Source organism: Pan troglodytes, chromosome 12 (assembly GCF_028858775.2).
Source record: "Pan troglodytes isolate AG18354 chromosome 12, NHGRI_mPanTro3-v2.0_pri, whole genome shotgun sequence".
Classification (NCBI taxonomy): domain Eukaryota; kingdom Metazoa; phylum Chordata; class Mammalia; order Primates; family Hominidae; genus Pan; species Pan troglodytes.
This window is the reverse complement of record NC_072410.2, coordinates 98,044,362-98,064,340: the sequence shown is the minus strand read 5'-3', so window position 1 is coordinate 98,064,340 and position 19,979 is coordinate 98,044,362. Positions and strand designations below refer to the sequence as shown.

General features: G+C 46.7%; 2 protein-coding genes across 8 annotated transcripts in view; one reads left to right on the top strand and one right to left on the bottom strand.

The window, feature by feature from the left end:
* The window catches only part of CENPO (centromere protein O), a 29,247-nt gene extending 15,135 nt beyond the window's left edge, over positions 1 to 14,112 (top strand). For all 3 annotated transcript variants that reach the window (XM_063790058.1, XM_016948155.3, XM_003308960.5), the window contains 5 exons: positions 6,104 to 6,221; positions 7,247 to 7,506; positions 8,400 to 8,571; positions 9,405 to 9,576; positions 11,100 to 14,112. In XM_063790058.1, the coding sequence (XP_063646128.1) occupies positions 6,104 to 6,221; positions 7,247 to 7,506; positions 8,400 to 8,571; positions 9,405 to 9,541 (687 nt within the window). In that variant the 3' untranslated portion in view covers positions 9,542 to 9,576; positions 11,100 to 14,112. The remainder of the gene's footprint in view (positions 1 to 6,103; positions 6,222 to 7,246; positions 7,507 to 8,399; positions 8,572 to 9,404; positions 9,577 to 11,099) is intronic.
* ADCY3 (adenylate cyclase 3) overlaps positions 10,915 to 19,979 on the bottom strand; it is a 100,577-nt gene continuing 91,512 nt past the window's right edge. For 2 of the 5 annotated variants that reach the window (XM_016948150.4, XM_016948152.4), the window contains 9 exons: positions 19,627 to 19,886; positions 19,269 to 19,331; positions 17,767 to 17,851; positions 16,119 to 16,277; positions 14,939 to 15,085; positions 14,247 to 14,366; positions 13,254 to 13,377; positions 12,462 to 12,586; positions 10,915 to 11,860 (listed from right to left, as the gene is read on the bottom strand). In XM_016948150.4, coding sequence (XP_016803639.1) covers positions 11,678 to 11,860; positions 12,462 to 12,586; positions 13,254 to 13,377; positions 14,247 to 14,366; positions 14,939 to 15,085; positions 16,119 to 16,277; positions 17,767 to 17,851; positions 19,269 to 19,331; positions 19,627 to 19,886 — 1,266 coding nt within the window. In that variant the 3' untranslated portion in view covers positions 10,915 to 11,677. Of the gene's footprint in view, positions 11,861 to 12,461; positions 12,587 to 13,173; positions 13,378 to 14,246; positions 14,367 to 14,938; positions 15,086 to 16,118; positions 16,278 to 17,766; positions 17,852 to 19,268; positions 19,332 to 19,626; positions 19,887 to 19,979 lie in introns of those variants that run through there. The other 3 variants (XM_016948151.3, XM_063790056.1, XM_063790057.1) reach the window with 3 other exon arrangements.

Sequence of the window (19,979 nt, the reverse complement as noted above, 5' to 3'; positions counted from 1 at the left end):
CCTCCACCTCCTGGGTTCAAGAGATTCTTCTGCCTCAGCCTCCCGAGTAGCTGGGATTACAGGCATGTGCCCGGCTAATTTTTGTATTTTTAGTAGAGACGGGGTTTCTCTATTGTTGGCCAGGCTAGTCTCGAACTCCTGACCTCAGGTTATCCACCCGCCTCAGCCTCCCAAAGTGCTGGGATTACAGGCGTGAGCCGCTGCGCCTGGCCAGGTAATGAAAGAGCCACCTGGCTCTTTTATTTATAGTTTGTGAAGAGTTTTAATCATGATATTATGATATTAAATTTTCTCAAATATTTTTACTGCATATATTAAGGGAATCATATGTTTTCTCCCTTATTTTATTAATTTGTGGTATATATTGATTGCTGTTTAAATGATAAATTGCCCTCACATTCTCATAGTAAACCTAATTTGGTTTGATGTATCATCTTTTTAATATAATGCTAAATCTGACTTGCTGATATTAGTTATTAGAACTTTTGCATCTAAATTCATGAGAGAGACTGCCCTATGATTTTTTTTGTGGTAACTTTGTCAGGTTTTGGCATCAAGTCTTATGCTGCTCTCAGAAAGCAGGTTGAGACATTTTCCTTTTTTTTTTTTCTATTCTTTGAAAGACTTTAGATAAAATTGGTGTTATTTTTTCTTACATTTTGATGAGGAATTCCCCGGTGAAGCTCTTTGGGCCTTCTCTGTGGGAAGGTTTTAATTTCCGATCCAATTTCTTTGATCAGCATAAGCTGTTCAGATTTCCTGTTTCTTCTTGGGTCACTTTTGGTATGTTGCATTTTGCAGTTTGTTCATTTTATGTAAACTCTCACATTTAAAGTTTGAAATTTTTTTAAAACAACCTACTGTCTTGTGACTAGGATGGATCAGTGATGATGTCTCATTTTTTATTCTGATATTGGTCATTTGTGCTTGCTCTCACTCCATTTCTGTCTCCTCGATCAGTCTTGGTGTGTTTTATCACTTTTGTGCCTTTTTTCAAAGAACCAACTTTTGGCTTTGCTGATTTTCTCTCGTTCATTTGTTTTGTATTTTCATTGATTTCTGCTCATTATTATTTTCTTCCATTACTCTCTGAATTTTAGTTGTTCCTTTAGCTTCTTGAGACGAATACTTTATTGATATCTTTTAGTCTTCTTTTCTCTTAAATACATTTAAAGTTAAAAATTTTCCCTCTAACCACAGGTTTAAATGTGTCCCACAAGTTTTTCTTTTTCTTTTTCTTTTTTTGTTTGTATTTTTTCTTTTTTGTTTTTTGTATTGTTTTTTCCTTTTATACCCCACAAGTTTTGATATATTTTCATTATCATTTCAATTCAAATATTGTTAATTTCCATTGTGTTATCTTCTTTGGCCCGTGGGTTTGTTTTATAAGTGTACTAATTAATTTCCAAAAATTTGGGTATTTGGTTTTTTTTTTAAGTTACTAATTTATAGCTTAATTCCATATGGTCAGCGAATGACTCAGCATGTGGTCAGTTTTTGTAAATATTCCATGTGCATTAAATGTGGACTTTGCATTTGTTGGCTCTTATATTCTATATATATCAAATAGGCCTAGTGTGTTCATCATGTTGTTTAAATATCTTACATCCTTAGCTGGGTGTGGTGGCACATACCTGTAATCCCAGCTACTTGGGAGGCTGAGGCAGGAGAATGACTTGAACCTGGGAGGCAGGGGTTACAGTGAGCCGAGATCATGTTACTCTACTCCAGCCTGGGCAACAGAGTGAAACTCTGTCTCAAAAAAAAAAAAAAAAAACAAAAAACTTACATTCTTATTGATTTACTTGTCTACTTGTTTTATTACTGAAATAGATTTTTTAAAATCTCCCACTGTGATTGTAGATGAATTTTTCCCCTTTTATTCTATGTTTCTGTATATATTGGGTGGCAACAAATTTAGGACTACTGTATCTTCCTGATTTAGTTGACTTTTTTAAATTATGAAATATTCCTTTTAATTTAATTAAACTTCTTGCCTTAAAATCTATTTTGATATTGGCCGGGTGTGGTGGCTCACGCCTGTAATCCCAGCCGTTTGTGAGACTAGGGTGAGAGGATCTCTTGAGCCTAGGAGTTTGAGATCAGCCTGGGCAGCATAGTGAGAGCCCCTCATCTTTAAAACAAAATTAAAAATTAAAAAAAAATTTACTTTGATGAATCCTAGTACAATAGTAACTTTTTTGGTTAACGTTTGCAGGTTAAGGTTTCTTTATTTTATTTTATTTATTTTTTTGAGATGGAGTTTTGCTCTTGTCGCCCAGGCTGGAGTGCAATGGTGCCATCTCGGCTCACTGGAACCTCTGCCTCCCGGGTTCAAGCGATTCTCATTCCTCAGCCTCCCAAGTAGCTGGGACTAGAGGTGCTCGCCACCACGCTCAGCTAATTTTTGTATTTTTAGTAGAGGTGGGGTTTCACCACGTTGGCCAGGCTGGTCTCGAACTCCTGACCTCAGGTGATCTGCCCACCTCGGCCTCCCACAGTGCTGGGATTACAGGTGTGAGCCACCGCACCCAGCCTGCAGGGTAAGTTTTTTCTGTCTTTCTGCTTCCAATCTTTAAATGACCTTACGTTTAAGGTAGTCTTCTTGTAAATAGCATATAGCTAGATATTTTTAATCCATCTTGACAATTGTTGTCTATTATTATTATTTATTATTGTTATTTTTTTTTGAGACAGAGTCTCACTCTGTCGCCCAGGCTGGAGTGCAGTGGCGAGATCTCAGCTCACTGCAATTTCTGCCTCCTGGCTTCAAGTGATTCTCATGCCTCAGCCTCCCAAGTAGGTGGGATTACAGACGTGCACCACCACGCCTGGCTAATTTTTGTATTTTTAGTAGAGACAAGGGTTTCGCCATGTTGGCCAGGCTGGTCTTGAACTCCTGGCCTCAAGTGATCTGCCGGTCCTGGCCTGCCAAAGTGCTGGGATTATAGGTGTGAGCCACTATGCCTGGCCAATGTTTGTCTTTTAATTGGAGTATTTAGTCCATGAATTTTTTTTTTTTTTTTTTTTTTTGAGACGGAGCCTCGCTCTGTCACCCAGGCTGGAGTGCAGTGGCACTATCTCAGCTCACTGCAACCTCTGCCTCCTGATTCAAGTGATTCTCCTGCCTCAGCCTCCTGAGTAGCTGGGATTACAGGTGCCCGCCACCACACCCAGCTACTTTTTTGTTTTTTGTTTTTTGTTTTTGAGACGGAGTCTCGCTCTGTTGCCCAGGCTGGAGTGCAGTGGTGCGGTCTTGGCTCACTGCAAGCTCCGCCTCCTGGGTTCATGCCATTCTCCTGCCTCAGCCTCCTGAGTAGCTGGGACTACAGGCGCCCGCCACCACGCCCAGCTAATTTTTTGTATTTTTAGTAGAGACGGGGTTTTACCATGTTAGCCAGGATGGGCTTGATCTCCTGACCTCGTGATCCACCTGCCTCGGCCTCCTAAAATGCTGGGATTACAGGCGTGAGCCACTGCGCCCGGCCAATTTTTTTGTATTTTTAGTAGAGACGGGGTTTCACCATGTTGGCCAGTCTGGTCTCGAACTCCTGACCTCATGATCTGCCCGCTTTGGCCTCCCAAAGTGCTGGAATTACAGGTGTGAGCCACCGCGCCTGGCAAGTCCATGAACTTTTAATGTGATTACTGATCTATTTGGATCTCAATCTACCATAGTATTTTATTGTCTTATTTGTCACGTATAGTCAACATTCCTTTAGCGTTAGACATATATTTACCCTTTCAGTGCTCTTCATTTTCACATTTCCATCTGCGATTATTTTCTTTCAGTTAAGTAGCTCCTTTTGGTACTTCTTTTGGTATTGCTGGCAGTAAAATCTCCATATTTGTTTGTCTGAAGACATCTTTATTTCACTATGTTTTTTATTTTTTAAGAGTATATTTGGTGAGTATATAATTAGATATTAGAATTTATTTTCTTTCAAACTTTATATCATTCTGTTGTGTTCTAGGGCCATAGTATCTTGTCAGGTGTGAAGTTTTGGCCTTATTAGTCAGGTGTTAATCTTCTGTTTGTGAATATAATATGTCTTTTTCTTCGGGCTTAAGATTTTCTTTGTCTTTGGTTTTTAGCAATTTTAGATCAATGTGGCTAAGCATGATTTTTTTTTTTATCCTGTTTGGTGCTTGTAAAGCTTCTTTAATTGATGTTTTTCATCTATTTTACAACATTGGCCAATATCTCTTTAAATAGTGCATCTTCTCAGTTTTTCTCTATTTCTGGGGCTCCCATGTATGGGTGTTTTTGTTTTTGTTTTCTGTGACCTATGTCTTAGTAATTTTCTAATCTTATTTTTTTCTCTGTGCTTTAATCTGGATATGAAAATATGCCTATTTTCCACTCCACGTAAGATCTTATTTGTCTAGTTGGCTTTTAAATCTATTAAAATTCTAATTTGAGTTACTGTATTTTTTTGGTTCTAAGATTTCTGTCTCATTCTTTTCTGTATAGATTCCAGCTCTTTGGTCTGGGTTTCCATCTTTCAGCCTGTTTTAATGGCCATGCCCCATTATTCAAATAGCTGAATCCCTTGGCATCCGTTCTGTTGTCTTCTTTTTCCTCTTGGCTTTCAGTCATCTGTTTCTCTTTCCTGGTATGCCTGTAGTTTTTTTTTTTTTTTTTTTTTTTTAATTCAATGATGAGTATTGTGTATGAAAAAATATACGGAGGTCAGGTGCTGTGGCTCACGCCTGTAATCCCAACACTTTGGGAGGCCAAGGCGGGTGGATCATCTAACGTCAGGAGTTCAAGACCTGTCTGGCCAACATGGTGAAACCCTGTCTCTACTAAAAATACAAAAATTAGCGAGGCGTGGTGGCGCACACCTGTAATCCCAGCTACTCGGGAGGCTGAGGGAGGAGAATGGCTTGAACCCGGGAGGCGGAGGTTGCAGTGAGCCGAGATTGTGCCATTGCACTCCAGCCTGGGTAACAGCAAAACTCTGTCTGGAAAAAAGAAAGAAAGAAGGAAAAATATATGGGTTCTGAGTATGTTATCTTCCTCCAGAGGAAATTTTAGTGTTTTTCTGGCAAGTAGATCGTGTATGGGCACATCACCTTTATTCAGTTGAGGTGGTCTATTTCCGGTTTCCCTTACTCCTAGGGCTTAGCTTTTTTTAGGACCTTCAGTTGAAAGTTTGGGAGTGTGTTGGAGATGGGTCTATTAAGGCTCCTGTTCCCTGGCAGGCCCTGAAATCCACATTTTGTTCTAGCAAAATCTCTGCTTGGCTTTTTCCCCTTTAGCAGCTTCTTTCCGTTTGGTTTCTCAGTCCCCAGTCACACCTGTGCAGCTTAGGAATTAGCAAATGCCGGGAGGGAAGATTGCAAGCAGAACGTTGAGTTCCCGTTTCTATGGAATCTTGGCCCGTAGAAAGTCTGCTTTGATACCATTAATGTCCAGTGTTTGTTCCGGATGAGACTGCTGCGGAGTCTAGTTTATGCCTTTCTATGTGGCCCAGTGTGCCTTGCATATGAATAAGGAAATGCTCTGAGGCCAGAGGCTGCAGGGAAGCCAGCTCAGAGCATTTGTCAGTACTCTCCAATCCTGGCTATTTGGATCCTTCTGGAATGCCTTCAAACCATTTGCTCTCTTTGCTTGCTTGTTTCTTTTTGGTATTTTATCCAGCTTGCATAGTTGTTCTCAGAGGGCGGGTCAGCCTGGTACCTTCTGCTGGGCCATAGCTAGCAGCGTAAGCCTTGGAGCCCTGGCACTTGAAACCCCACACTGTCCAAGCACAACTTACCCAGCCTTGCCTCTTCACAGCCACCTGTTTTGTCCACCCTGTGCTTAGCCTAGACTTTCCACACAACCTTTTCTTGCTGCTCTCTCAGTCCTGTCCATTCCCATCAAAAATCGAATTGTTCTTCAGACCTGTACAATCTCCACTTCTGATTCCTGGCATTGTGACCCATGAGATTCTTCCTCTGCAGTGAATTCATAGCAATAACTGACCGGCCACTGTAGCATTTCTTGATGTATTATATCATGTGCCTTGCATTTAGCTTTCATCCAGTTGGGTGAGGGCGGGGATGTTGTAGTGTACCTCTTTGTACCAAGATTGATTTGCTGCATATCTTGCAGGTGAAAGCATGTATTGCCAATGTAGAACCCAACCAAACAGTGGAGATCAATGAGCAAGAAGCATTGGAAGAGAAATTGGAAAATGTGAAAGCCATTCTGCAGGCGTATCATTTTACAGGTTTTGTTTGTTTTTTTAACCTAATTTAGTCTGGGTCTGCCTCTAGTGAGTTAGTTTGCTAGATGTGTTATCAGTCCTGGAATTATTTCATAATTTATAGTATTTTACACCCTCTGCCCTCATCACTGTCACACACACACACACACACACACACACACACACACACACACACAGCTGACGTGCTATTTGTAGGCCTATCTTCACCTACAGGATTGACTGGCCCCTTTGTACAGCAGCTGAGTTGGTGGCTGGCTTATTCCATTCATTTTAACAGTTCGTCATGTGCCAGACCTTGTACTAGAACTGTCTTTACTACTGGCTTGTTTTATGCTACTAGTGAAATAGTTTGAACTTTTCAAGTCTCCGTTTCACCGTAAATAGGGATTTATTCTCCCATCTATGCCACAAGATAATTGTGGGAAGAACTGGGGACTGTGACAAATTATTTCACACTCAGAAATAAAGAATAGCTATAAATTAAATTTTTGGCCTTGCTCATGCCTGTAATCCCATCACTTTGGGCGGCTGAGGCAGGATTACTTGAGTCCAGGAGTTCGAGACCAGCCTGGGCAACATAGCAAGACCTCATCTCTACTAAAAATTTAAAAATGAGCCAGGTGAGGTGGCATGCGCTTGTGGTCCCAGCTGTTTGGGAGGCTGAGATGGGAGGATGATTTAAGCCCAGGAAGTTGAGGTTGCAGTGAGCTGAGATCGTGCCACTGCACTCCAGCCTGGGTGACAGAGTGAAACCCTATCTCAAAAAAAAAAAAAAAAAAAAAAAAAAATTTCTCAATAGTTTGACATTTAGGATGTTTTTTCATTTTTACCATTCTTCCATGGTTTTAACAACTCAGTCTCAAAGTGAGCCGGAGCCAAGGGGAAGAGTGAGCCTATGATACTCATTGAACAAACATTTGTGTACAAAGTGTACATATTCTAGGCACTGTGGAAGCTACTGGAGGCACAGATGAGTAAGACATCACCTTGGCCTGCTGTCTATTGAGGTGTCTTCTTGTTTGCCTCAGGCCTCAGTGGTAAACTGACCAGCCGAGGAGTTTGTGTCTGCATCAGTACTGCTTTTGAGGGGAACCTATTGGATTCCTATTTTGTGGACCTTGTCATACAGAAACCACTCCGGATACATCACCATTCAGTCCCAGTCTTCATTCCCCTGGAAGAGATAGCTGCAAAATATTTACAGACCAACATCCAGCACTTCCTGTTCAGTCTCTGCGAGTACCTGAATGCTTACTCTGGGAGGAAGTACCAGGCAGACCGGCTTCAGGTATCTCTCTGGGATGTTATATGCCTCATCCGTGGGCCCAAGATCAACTTAAAAGGGGAAAAGGGGGATGTTTTTTGTATTTTCAGTGTTTCCTGTGAGTTAGAAGTTTGACCATTACCTTTCCGATGCTTGTTTCTTATTTATATAAAAGCACTATCCCACCCTCTTTTCTTTTGAAACTCTGGATGGCGTTGAAGCTTGGGTATTGGTTAAAGGATTATGCACCCCTGAATGGTGGTCTTCAAGCTTTTATCGTAAGATTGTACAGAGTGCAGTTGCTATACTTTTGATCCATCAGGGATTTATGGCGTGCCTACTATGTACCATACCGAGTGCCTTGCTGAACCTTGGGTATAGATCTCATTAGAGAAGAAAGGTTTCTGCAGTGCCATGGAACAATGCTGTCCATCTTCCCCTAAACTCTAGCCTACCTTTTTGGGTTGCAGTTGAGCTAAGGTTGGGTGAAAAAAGTAGATAGGAAATTAATGCAAATAGGCTGTAAGTGCCTCCTACAAGCTTAGCATTTCCCCCTCTATGGATTTGGAGTAACTCTGAAGCTCTCAGCTGTAGATTTAACTTAAATTGAAATGTGGATGCAGTCATGAAGCATCTTAGCCGTGTAACGTCAGTGAAGTTTTTGCAGAAACAGTCTCTTGCGAAGCTGTACCCCTGGCCATTTAGGCCTATAGGCCTTTCCAGGCTGCCAGTGACTCTTAGTTATCTTAGGCATCTTTTTCATTAGTCCTTTTTTCAGACCTTTTTCTGTCCCTCATTTATTTCTCTGAAATGTAATCGATGGGCCTCTTTTTGGTTGACATAATGGAAGGGTCAGTAAACACCACCTTTGGAACTGCAGTCATCCTCTACTTCGTTTTGTTCCTCACCCCTCTTAGAGTGACTTTGCAGCCCTCCTGACTGGGCCCTTGCAGAGAAACCCACTGTGTAACTTGCTGTCATTTACTTACAAACTGGATCCAGGGGGTCAGTCCTTCCCGTTCTGTGCTAGATTGCTGTATAAGGACCTCACAGCAACTCTTCCCACTGACGTCACCGTGACATGTCAAGGTAAGAAGGGTGCCTCAGTGCAGAAATTCTCATATCCCAGTTTATTTGAGTGAAACAGGGAAAATAGGTAGAATCCATGAAGTAGACCTCTTGAGACACTTTCTCTGTTTATATACTATACATTACTCAGACCGGTAAGATAGAACATTCTTGTTTCTACCAGTCTTTTCCTTCCTCTTTGTAAATGGTAAACATGATTGTCCCCATTTTCCCTTCTCCTTTGCCCACCCACCTCAGCAGTGTTCTCGCAGCCTATGATTTGTTTTCACTGGGGGCCCTGCTTCAGGAAAGACACCTAATGATAAGGCTGAGTCATGGGTCAGTTATGGTGGATGGAGCCAGAAGACTCATTTCACTGTGAAGACAAATGGACATGACACGTCAGCACACACTTACTCCTCCCTACGGAGCAGTCTCTAAATGGAAATCCTTCCAGACTGGCTGAGAGAGAGATTTTTTGGTGAACCTGTTTCAGTTAAATGTGACATGGGCAATAATGAAAAATTGGGTGAAATGTTTTTAGGAGGCAGAAATTTTGAAGCTGCCCCAGATTTCACACCATCGGTCTTTGATTTCTCTGCGCAGTTGGATTCAAGTCCCCAGTCTCTAGATTGCATTGGTCCAGTAAGGGGCAGCCTTAGTCCAGACCAAAAAAAAAAAAAAAAAAAAAAAAAAAAAAAAAAAAAAAAAAGCTGTATGGGTCCAGTGGGTCCAGAATATCAGTGATCCAGGTTCCGATTCCCCCAGCTGCACTGAATGAGATTGAATATCAGTGATCCAGGCTGCGATTCCCCCAGCTGCACTGAATGAGATTGATGGAATCTTTCTTTTAGGAGTGGAAGTATTATCCACTTCATGGGAGGAGCAACGAGCATCTCATGAAACTCTGTTCTGTACGAAGCCCTTGCATCAAGTGTTTGCCTCATTTACAAGAAAAGGAGAAAAGTTGGATATGAGTCTGGTCTCCTAATAGATTGTTTTCACTGCACTGGGAGCACATCAGAGGTAAGTAACCAGTACTGAAGACAGTACCAGGTGGGTAGTACTGTCTGATGAAGGGTACATCACCCTTCTGATGAAAACAGACACCTACCTGTTCATCTGGATGGAAGAGCAGGTTTGAGTATAGACACTGGCATTTTTGAACAATTCCCATGATCGCCTGGTCCCTTCTTAAAATGCTCAAGATGTTTTTTAAAGGTATTAGTTGATCATACATTTTAGTTGAAAATCATTTGTGGGGCAATAAAAGCCATTTTTTGAAAAAGGTGTATCACTCAAGAAGTACTTATGGAAAAATATCAAATTATTGAGGGCATTAACTTCTGGGAAAGACCAGGCAATTAAGTTGTCACAGTAACTGCTACTAATTTAATGCCAGGAATAGAGATGCCAAAAATCCTAAAATTTTCAGAAAGGGCTCTCACAGAAATGTAGCACTCCACTCAAACTGCAATAGCTTGATTCTGTTGAGAAACACTGATCTAAATAAATGGAAAAATAACCCACATTCACTAATGAAGATAATAAGGAAGACCCAATATTTTTTTTTTTTTTTAAAAGGAAAGTATTTTTAGCTTTTATGGAAGCTTTAAGTAATTTTTCCTCATTTTCCTGTTTGAAACTTTTGAAAAGGAAGTTCTTCAGTGTTTGGTTAGGCGCAGTGTATTCTAGGCCACTGCTTTATAAATATGGTGTGAGAAAGCAGTAGGATAAAATAATCAGGGTTCAGTGTGTCTCATATTTTGTTTCCTAAAAGTTTAGTAGAGCTGTGAATGTACTAGGAAGTCCCCTCTGAAAAAGCACAGTTAGTTAGAAATCTGCCCATAAACTCAGGGGGACTCAGGCGCCCCCCGGGTCTTCCCTCTCCTGCAGGCTCTCCGGTTAGTGTCCTGATTTGCCGTAACCATGGGCCTCTGACCTGCTGGCACCTCTGGTTCCTTGGCGTGTGGGTCACTCACAGATATGAAAACCTGTGTGTCTGGCTGACCAGGTTCTCCTGTAGCCCTCCCTTGCCCAGGCACAGATAGGAGTCAGGAGTCATGACTGGCCCAAGGCCACGTTCAGACTTAACCCTGCAATGGCCACGAAGTAACCTCCGTGTGGGAGAGCTCCAGGAACAGTGCAGGGGACTAAAGCCAGCTTGGAGTACCCTTTAGAAGAAAGTTTAAGAATAAAAGAGACAGATAGGGCCAGGCAGCAGGCGTTCCGGGGTACAGTGAGCTATGATGAGACCTTCAAGCTCTTGCCTTCCAGGCCTGTGGTGGGGACCAGTGGCATGAGTCAGCAAAGTACCAGCACTCCTCAGATAAGTGATGATATTAACAGAATTTCCACAATCACTTTCAAGTTGAATAAAGCTTTTAATAAAACAGTCTTGTTCTTTATCAATACCTGTAAATTCTCTTAAAGCAGTAGCAAAGGCGACTGTAGCAAGAGCTCAAAAGGCAAGGCAATATTGGAAAGTGTATTTAACAGAAGATTAAAAATATAAATGTAGAAGATCTGTTTATATATTTTTCTTTCAGAAATAAATCCCCCCTCCCCTGCCAGGTGAAAGGAAATATTGCACTTTCTGTTCTCATGACTAAGGGGACAGGAGTTCCAGAAGAACCTTTCAAGATGATCAGGAACACCAGGACGAGGGCCGTCTCACCTCACTCGGACCACATGGAGACCTCCCTTCAAAATGGGAGCCATGTCCTGCCCCACCAAGCCCTGTCTGAAGTGGAGCTTCCCCGCCTGTGCTCCCTCCACAGTCCCGGAAAGCCCAGCGGCAAAGGCAGCTTTGTCCCAGCTCTGCCACCCTCCTGCTCACAGTGGTCAGGGCCCCTCAGGGGCAAGGACGGCAGGGATTGGAACGAGGGCTCTGGAAGGACTGTTCAGCCCTATGCCTAAGACCCCTATGCTGGGGACACTACAGGCACACAGAGGAATAGCAGGGCCACCCTCAGAGCTCACACATCCACGAACAAATGAAGGCTGAGGAGATTTCTAAACCTAAAGTCCATGAGTGTGCACTTCAATCCAGGAAGGTCGGGACTTCCTTCAGTTTCAAAAAATAAATTCTCCCTTCCGGTTTGGACTGTTGCAGGCTCGAGGCCATTCAGGAGTTGTCCACCACCTGGTGGGGCAGTGTGACAGAGGGGCCATTGGGGAAGGTGGCTAGCTTATCCCGCCCCTTCAAGAAGAAGGTCAGCAGCTCCCCCTTCCCCTTCACAAAGATGGGGCCTCGCCTCACAAAGCGGAAGCCGTACTCTCGGAGGATGACTTGGGTTTCTTCTACCACCTGGAGAGGGAGGGGGAGCAAGAACGTGGCGTTACAGGGGGAGCCTAGACTGAGGGCGGGTGGGGGCTTTGGGTGGTTGGAGCCGAGCACTGATCCATGGGTCCCAAGCAGTACGGGACACTCCCCAAGCCTCCCAGGGCCAAGCCCTTCCACCCGTGGCGAGCAGCGGGTGGGAAGGAGAACCCTGGGGTGACTGGCTGGCGGCCTCCTCTCATCCAGAGACTTCTCTCCTAGGATGGCCATGGGTGGCAGCACTGTTACCTGGAAACTGCCAGTGCCTGCTCTTCTGTCCCTTTGCCCCTTTCGTGGAGCTTTTCTGCCAGACCCCACTGAGACAGATCACAAGGTATTAGAAGGTTCATACCCAGAGGTAGGCCATATGCATCCAGAACTTCAGCCCAGATTTTGTGGATGGGTGGAAGTGTTTCTTCCTGTGCTGAGGCTAGCTATTGCAGAGATTCCTTTCCACTCGCCCCACGTCTCTGCCTCTGGACTTACTGTTCGGGGCCAGGGTGGGAGGCAGGGGCACGTGGGAAAGCACTGTTCCGGTTTTGTTCTCATGCCGAGTCTGAGCACGTGCCAGCTGTGCCACTGGACATACCTGAATGTTGCCCATGACCCCCGTGGACTCCATCCTGCTGGCTACATTGACTGTATTGCCCCAGATGTCGTAGTGTGGTTTCCGGGCTCCAATGACCCCAGCCAGAACCCCGCCTTTGTTCATGCCTAGGGTAGAGGCATTAAGTTCAGCACAGCCACAGGCCACACCTTGTTATGGGCCTCAGAAGCCATCTCCTCTCCAGACCTGTACCACAAAACTCCTAATGTAACACATCATTGTCCTCATTCAACTTGGCTGTATGCTATTGGAGGGTGGAAATCACGTCTCCTGTTTATCCGTGTGCTTGTTAGGTGTCAGCCGCCACCCTCCCCCATATGCAGATTTACTCGGCATGGTAGTGGCCAGCTTCTAACACAGCTGGTATTTCAAGTCTCCTGGGACCTCACTCAGGAATGATACCCCCTCAGTAGAAGCAGCAGGTGATCTTAACTCCTTTCAAAGAGCAGGCCTGTCTGGGAAGCCATGCCCTCAGCAGGCACAGCAACCCCTCTGGAAATGGATCACAAACTCACTCCTCAGCCAGGCAGGCCAAGCTTCTATTGTAACAGTAGGCACAGTATAGTCTGATCATCACATCAGCTGGGTTTTTGGTTTAGTCATCTAGAGTCGTCTGGACTAAAGGTCTTTCAGGTCTCCTTGCCCTGTGAGTGCGTGAACCTCCCCACCCGAATTGCCTCAGTTGTCCTGAGCCTCATGTCTCTCCTGGTGGTGGGCCAGGCCCCTGCATGGGAAGGGAGCCTGCTGCGGGGCAGGCCAGCTGGGGGTGCTCACCTATGCGCAGCATGAAGTTATTGAAGGACTGGTTGTTGATGTTGGTGAGCGTATCCTTCATGGCCAGCGCGAAGTCGGCCAGGTCAGCCAGGTGCTGCCAGCGCTCTCTCTCGGACTTGTCTTCCTGTGCCAGGGGACCGTGGAGAAAGTGTCAGGGGCCGCTCACTGCAGCAGCCTGCTCTGCTGCCTTCCCTGGCAGTGTTCTGGGGGTGGATTCCCTACACCTAGATGTTCAAGGCCTTACTCTTCCTCCCACAAAGGAGTCGCAGCCACGCTAGCTCTGACTTGCCACTGTGACAAAGTTCACATAGCAGGTCTCGGCAAAGACTGGGCAATTGAGCAGAGGAGACGGACCTGTGAGTCTGACCGCGAGGCGGGCCCCTTCACCTTGGCTGGGCCTGGCCCTGGTCCTTAGGTTAGTCAGGTTGTCCTTGTTTGGATCCCTCAACTAGGTGATAAGCACTGGAGGGGGATGACCTGCCTTGGACGTGTTTCTTTAACCTCATCCATATAATAGGGCCGTGGGATGGTTGTAGAGGTAAAGCAGGATGATGGTGTTTTAAGACCAGAGCTTGGGACCAGGGCTCCTACACCTAATTTTCTCTCCTGGTAGCTGAACAAAGGTCTAAATTAGCTTAACAAAAGAACAGGCTGCCGTCAGCCAGAGTTCTGAAGGCCATGCTTTCAGTTTCCCTTGTTGACAATTGCTCTCCAGTTCCCATGAAAGCACAGAGCCTTAGGGGGCCTGGCCACAGAACACAACCATCTTAGGCCTGAGCTGTGAACAGCAGGGGGTTGTGTGTCTGTTCTGTTTCTCTGCTTGCCGAACTTTCTCAATAAACCCTATTTCTTATTTATATTTACGTGGTGCTGGTGGTGTGTGTCTGGGACCGCTTTGCACAGCAGTTCTTGTTTTCCCCATGCTAGGTCTGGGCTGCCAATCTCTTGCCTTGGGGGCAGAGCCTTATCTCTCTGGCTACTGGGGTTAGCTACCTTGTTGGAGCTGGCAAAGCCATTGGTGTTGACATCGGGGGTGACTCCTGAAGCCGCCATATACGTGCTGCCAATGGTTTTGATCTTGGTGATCACCCGGAACTTGGGATTGTCCAGGAGCTGAGGCCAGGATTCAGGAAAGAATTGTCAGCAGTCAAGGGAGAGGAATGACCCAACCCAGTGACAGATGTACCTGTTTACAAGGACCCCACTAAACCCAGGAGACACTTTCCTATCAAAGTTGTTACTTAGTCTACCGCTTATCTGCCACATGATCCTGGGAGAACTTCCTAACTTTCTGGGCCTGTTTCCACAACCTCAACACTGACATAAAATCGGCAGTCTCCTAGGGGGGCTCCGCGCGTGTGTAAAAGCATTCTCCCTGGTATACAGGTCACCCAGTCAATGCTGACCGGCTCTGAATTTGAGGAGACAGTCCCAGGACAGAGAGGTCTCCAGATGTTGCTTGGCCAGTCCTTATCCTGTGACCCTGTGGGTGATTTCCCGGGCTCCCACCTCACCTCCCCTCCCCCAGCCCAGCAGTTCCAGGTGGCTGCAGAAGTCCATGTATTGCGGAAGGGGCTTATCTGGGAAAATGAAGCCAGTTTCTCTGGCCTCTGCAGCCTATTGTAGGATGTGATGTGGAATGGGCCGGCTTCATGGCCAGAGTGCAGGGTGGGATGGGCACTCACAGAGTCAAAATCCGAGATGATTTCATTGAGGAAACGCAGACACTCAATACCACCATTGTTGATGCTCTCCTCTGTGTAGAAGTCAGCAAAGTTGGGCAGGGAGGCAAACATGACTCCAATCTCATCATACGTCTGGCTATACAGCTCCTAAAAAGGTGCGGACAACGTGCTCAAAGCATGTCCGACTGACTGGACGATGTGCTGGAGAAATGCATCTATCTTCCATGCACGACATGTGCACTCAGCTTTTTGGACTCACACATCAGTCAGATTATCCCAGCATTATTATTATTATTTTTTTTTTTTAAGAGTGGGTCTTGCTGTGTTTCCCAGGCTGGAGTGCAGTGACAGTAAACAAGCACAATTAGGTATGATCGAAGCACACTGCGGCCTTGAACACCAGGTATCTGGGACCACAGACACATGTCACCCCATGCCCGGCTGTAGATTATTCCAACTCTGAATAATTTAAAAATAGCTCATCGCTACTTTTTTTTTTTTTTTTTTTTTGAGAGATGGAGTCTTGCTGTGTCACCCAGGCTGGAGTTGAGTGGCACAATCTCAGCTCACTGCAACCTCCACCTCCCGGGTTCAAGTGAGTCTCCTGTCTCAGTTTCCCGAGTAGCTGGGACGACAGGTGTGCACCACCGCGTCCAGTTAATTTTTGTATTTTTTAGTAGAGACAGGGTTTCACTATATGTTGCCCAGGCTGGTCTCAAACTCCTGACCTCAGATGATCCACCCGCCTCGGCCTCCCAAAGTGCCGGGATTACAGGCGTGAGCCACTGTGCCCGGCCACTACTTTGAATAAATTTTAAAACAGCTTCTCTAGTTCCTCTAACAGCCCCAGCTGTGAGGACGAGGGTACCGTAGAGCTGGGAACCACTCTGTTTGGAGAAGTTCACAGGCAACAGAAAGGTGGGCTCTAGCCAAAGTCTTGTCTTCTGACACATGGCCTCAGAGCTGTACGGCCCACATCACGATGCCTACAGCAGTGCACTTTATAAGAGGCCGGAGAAATTCCTCTTTTGCTTATTTGTGTTTGCTGTTTAGGTTCAGCCCTACCTAGGCCCCAGTCCCCTGTCCCTGAGAAGGCCTGGGCCCAGCGGGGGCTGCCTGAAAGAAAGAACAGATGGAGACAAATGGCCTCATGGTTCCGGGCTGAGACCACACCCCTCACCTCATCTCTCTTCTTGGACCCCAGGAAATGGCGTGCCACGTGCTCAGGCAACATGTTGGTGACCAAGGCCTCGTTCCAGCGTCGCATCTCATAAACACGTTCCTTCTGGTCGTGGACCTCAATCTTCCACAAGAAAAGTGTCCGTGCCAGTTTTTCTACCTACAGACAAGGCGAGGCATGTGCTCTAAGCTGGCCACTGGATAGAAGGATGAAAAACAGGAATGGCCAGGCGTGGCGGTTCATGCCTGTAATCCCAGCACTTTGGGAGGCCGAGGCAGGCAGATCACCTGAGGTCAGGAGTTCGAGACCAGCCTGACCAACATGGTGAAACCCTGTCTCTACTAAAAATACAAAAATTAGCCGGGCATGGTGGCGGGCACCTGTAATCCCAGCTACTCGGGAGGCTGAGGCAGGAGAATCAACTCGAACCCAGGAGGCAGAGGTTGCAGTGAGCCGAGATCGCACCACTGCACTCCAGCCTGGGCAAAAGAGTGAGACTCAGTCTCAAAAAAAGAAGAAAAACAGGAACGTGAATGGAGGAACTCCCCTTGGAAAGGCTGGAAGGAAGATGGCTAAATGGCAAGGGAAGTAAGACCCTGCAAAGATTCCACCTCATCAGAAGGCCACCCAATAGTGGTGCGGTTCCCAGCCTCCGTAGTTACAGCGGAGATCCAGGAGGCCTTCCGTGTGTAGGGGGCGTCTTGGGACCTAATTTCAGCTGCAGGTCTGTCTCGTGGAGGTGGCAGCAGTGGGGATCTCCCAACTCAGGGTGGAGTCCCCCTTTCTAGCAGGCGCCATTTGGGTGAGAAGTGGCTTGGGAAGGCTGTACTTCCCTGGAAAGCCAGTAGGGGGCACTTGAGCTAACACTGGGCCCTAAGTACAGAGGATCTTTCTCTTCCCTCTCTTCCTTCTCTTTTCCTTTTTTGTCCGGTTGAGTGCGGTGGTTGTGGCCGGGGGGTGGGGGGTCTCACTTTGTCACCCAGGCTGGAGTGCAGTGGTGTGATCTCAGCTTACTACAGCCTCAACCTCCTAGATTCAAGCAATCCTCCTGCCTCAGCCTCTCAAGTAGCTGGGATTACAGGTGCGGGCCACCACGCCTGGCTAATTTTTGTATTTTTTAGTAGAGACAGGGTTTCACCATATTGCCCAGGCTGGTCTCAGACTCCTGGACTCAAGTGATCCTCCACCCTCAGCCTCCCAAAATGAGCCACTGCACCGGCCTTCTCTTTTCCTTTTAACCCAACAGAAAGTCCATCAGCTCCCTTCTCTTTCTCTTCTGGCTCTGTGGTCAGTTGTGTTAATGTCCCTCAGCGCCACGGGGAGTGCAGGGGCCATGAGCCCCTGGCCTAGGGGATATTGATTTGATTCAAGATGTTTGTGCCTTCGCTCTATCCCCTCCCACCTTCACTCCCATGCTTCCTTCACCATCCTGGAGGGGGTCAGACGGAAGAGGTGAGGAACTGTCTTCCTGTGTGACTGAGGAAGGAGCCTGAATAGAGAAGGCGGTGGCCTGACCAGGCTCACGTGTGGGGCTGGGTGAAGGGAAGCCCCATTCCTTAGGAGCTTGGGCTCTTAGGTCCTGGGGCTGCTTCTCAGGAGGCCCTGTGGGCTGTGGGCACAGAGTGGGGATCGTGCAGGCGGCACTCACGTGGCGGGAGAAGTAGTAGAAGCTGAGCATCATGAGGAACACCATCACCGTCATAGAGTACTTGGAAGGCACCAGGGGCAGCCTGCTGGGCAGAGCGTGTGCAACTGAAAGGGCTGTCATCTGCCTCCTGGAGGGGGCCTGATTCCCTCCAACTAGACGGTGCTGCTTCCTGCCACCCCAGCCCTAGAGCTCACCCCGGCTCCTTAGGCCCTTTCACATCAAGTCGGGCTCCCCCTGGGCAGTAAAGCTTTCTTAACTCACTGGGCTCCTCTCCAACAGCCAGGCAACCCCTGGCCCCTCCTGGCTGCACCTGGTATTCACATCAGGGCTGCTCCCCAGGTATTTAAGAAACACTGCATTGCCTGACTGATCACAGAGGTAGCTACAACCATGCAGGAATTTGGAGAAGCAAGAGACATCAGTGATGGGATTTCATAGCCATGGGACTGGGGTACAATCTCACCATGGCTTTTTACCTTGTTCATACATATTTTTATGTGGAGCTGTGGTTAGTTTCCATTACCGTATGGTATTTCACTGCATGAATATACCAGTTGTGTATCCATTTCCTGTTGATGTCATTTGGGTTGTTTTCATTTGTTTTGGGGGAGGGGGTATGTCTATTACGAACAGTGCCACCTTGGACATTCTCATACATATATCCTGGGACATGAGTATGTGCATGAATTTCTCTAAGATGTGTGTATATATATATATACACATATACACACGTCTGCGTGGGTGTGTATGTAGGAGTGGAATTGCTGGGACACAGGTTTATTTTCAACCTTACTAAATTGATCAAAATATTTTCTAACATGGTTGTACTAACTCATACTCCCACCAGGAGTGTAAGAGTTACTATTGTACTTGATATTGTCAGACTTATCTGGATCGGTACGTGTGTGATGGTATCTCACTAGGGTGTAACTGGCATTTCCTTGATTACTTGAGTGCCATTTATTAGTGGCCATTTAGAGTTCTTCTTTTGCTAAGGGCTATGCAGGTTTTACCCCTCTTCTATTAGGTCATCTTTTTATTTCTAAACTTCCTTGAAGGTCTGTTCAAGTCATGGAATCATAAAATTTTAAAACCTTGGCACTGGCAGGGACCTTAGAGAACTTCTGGTTCAGTATCCTCCTCAAGAGATGAAATTGCAACTCATGGAAACGGACCTGCCTGTGACCCACAGAGAATTACTGCCTGCTGCAGGCTCAGAAGCCAGGTCCAAATCCAAAGCGTCTTCCTCCCTCCTCATTTTCCTGCTGCCTGTCTGTCCTGCCAGCCAGTTACATGCAGCTGCCATCCACCTGGTATTTCCTTCCCTCCTCACTGCACTGCTGCAGCCCTCCTGGAGGAACCCATGCCAGCTTCTCTAACCTGCACGTATCAGGTCACGTGCCTCCCGGGAGGGTGAGATCCCGGGGCTTGGGCCTGTTATATTCCTGTCTCTAGAAGAAGGGCTGTGAGTGCAGGCCAGGAGGGGAAGCCGTGGCCCTTACCTGTCAGTGCCATTGAGCCCAGGGTTGAATCCTTGCATCTGCTCTAAGGCCACCATAGGTAAGCTGTTGGACAGATAACAGCACAGTCAGGCCCCATCTGGGAACAAGAGCCTGATGCCCAGCCAGGCACCGGGGTATCCCAAGTCCTCCACTCGGGGAGAATGGGAAGAATCTATTCTCAGGTCCTAGCCAAACAGTGATACGTCTGTGAGCAGCCAGGAACTGTGGTTCTTGAACAAGCCTTTGAGGACCCCTAGTGGCAGAAAGCCACCTCAGCACAGGCCCATGAGCTTGAACTGAGGACTTTGCGGGCGGGAGGAAGGAGACAATACAGATCCCCAGTCGCGCTTCATCTTACTCGTGCTCCCGAAAACGCTTGTGGTCGTATTCATCAAAGACGGGGCGCCAGGCATAGAGGTTGATGGTGGCCACGGCGCCTGCGACGAGCAGCATGAGCGTGAGCTTCACCATGTGGCTGACCTGCACCAGCATGATGGTGGCGATGAGGGACAGCACGGCCACATAGTTGTAATACTTGGGGTTCTCCAGGCAGCTGCCCTCCGTCTCCATCCCTGCCGTTGCATTGCCGGGTCCCGTGTAGTACTGGAGACAGCTGAGCTGGAGGCCAGGACGGCAGGCAGGGACACACGTTCAAGAGAACAGCAGGTGCTGGTCACAGAGGGCTGTGCATGGTAGTGCACGCTCAGCTGC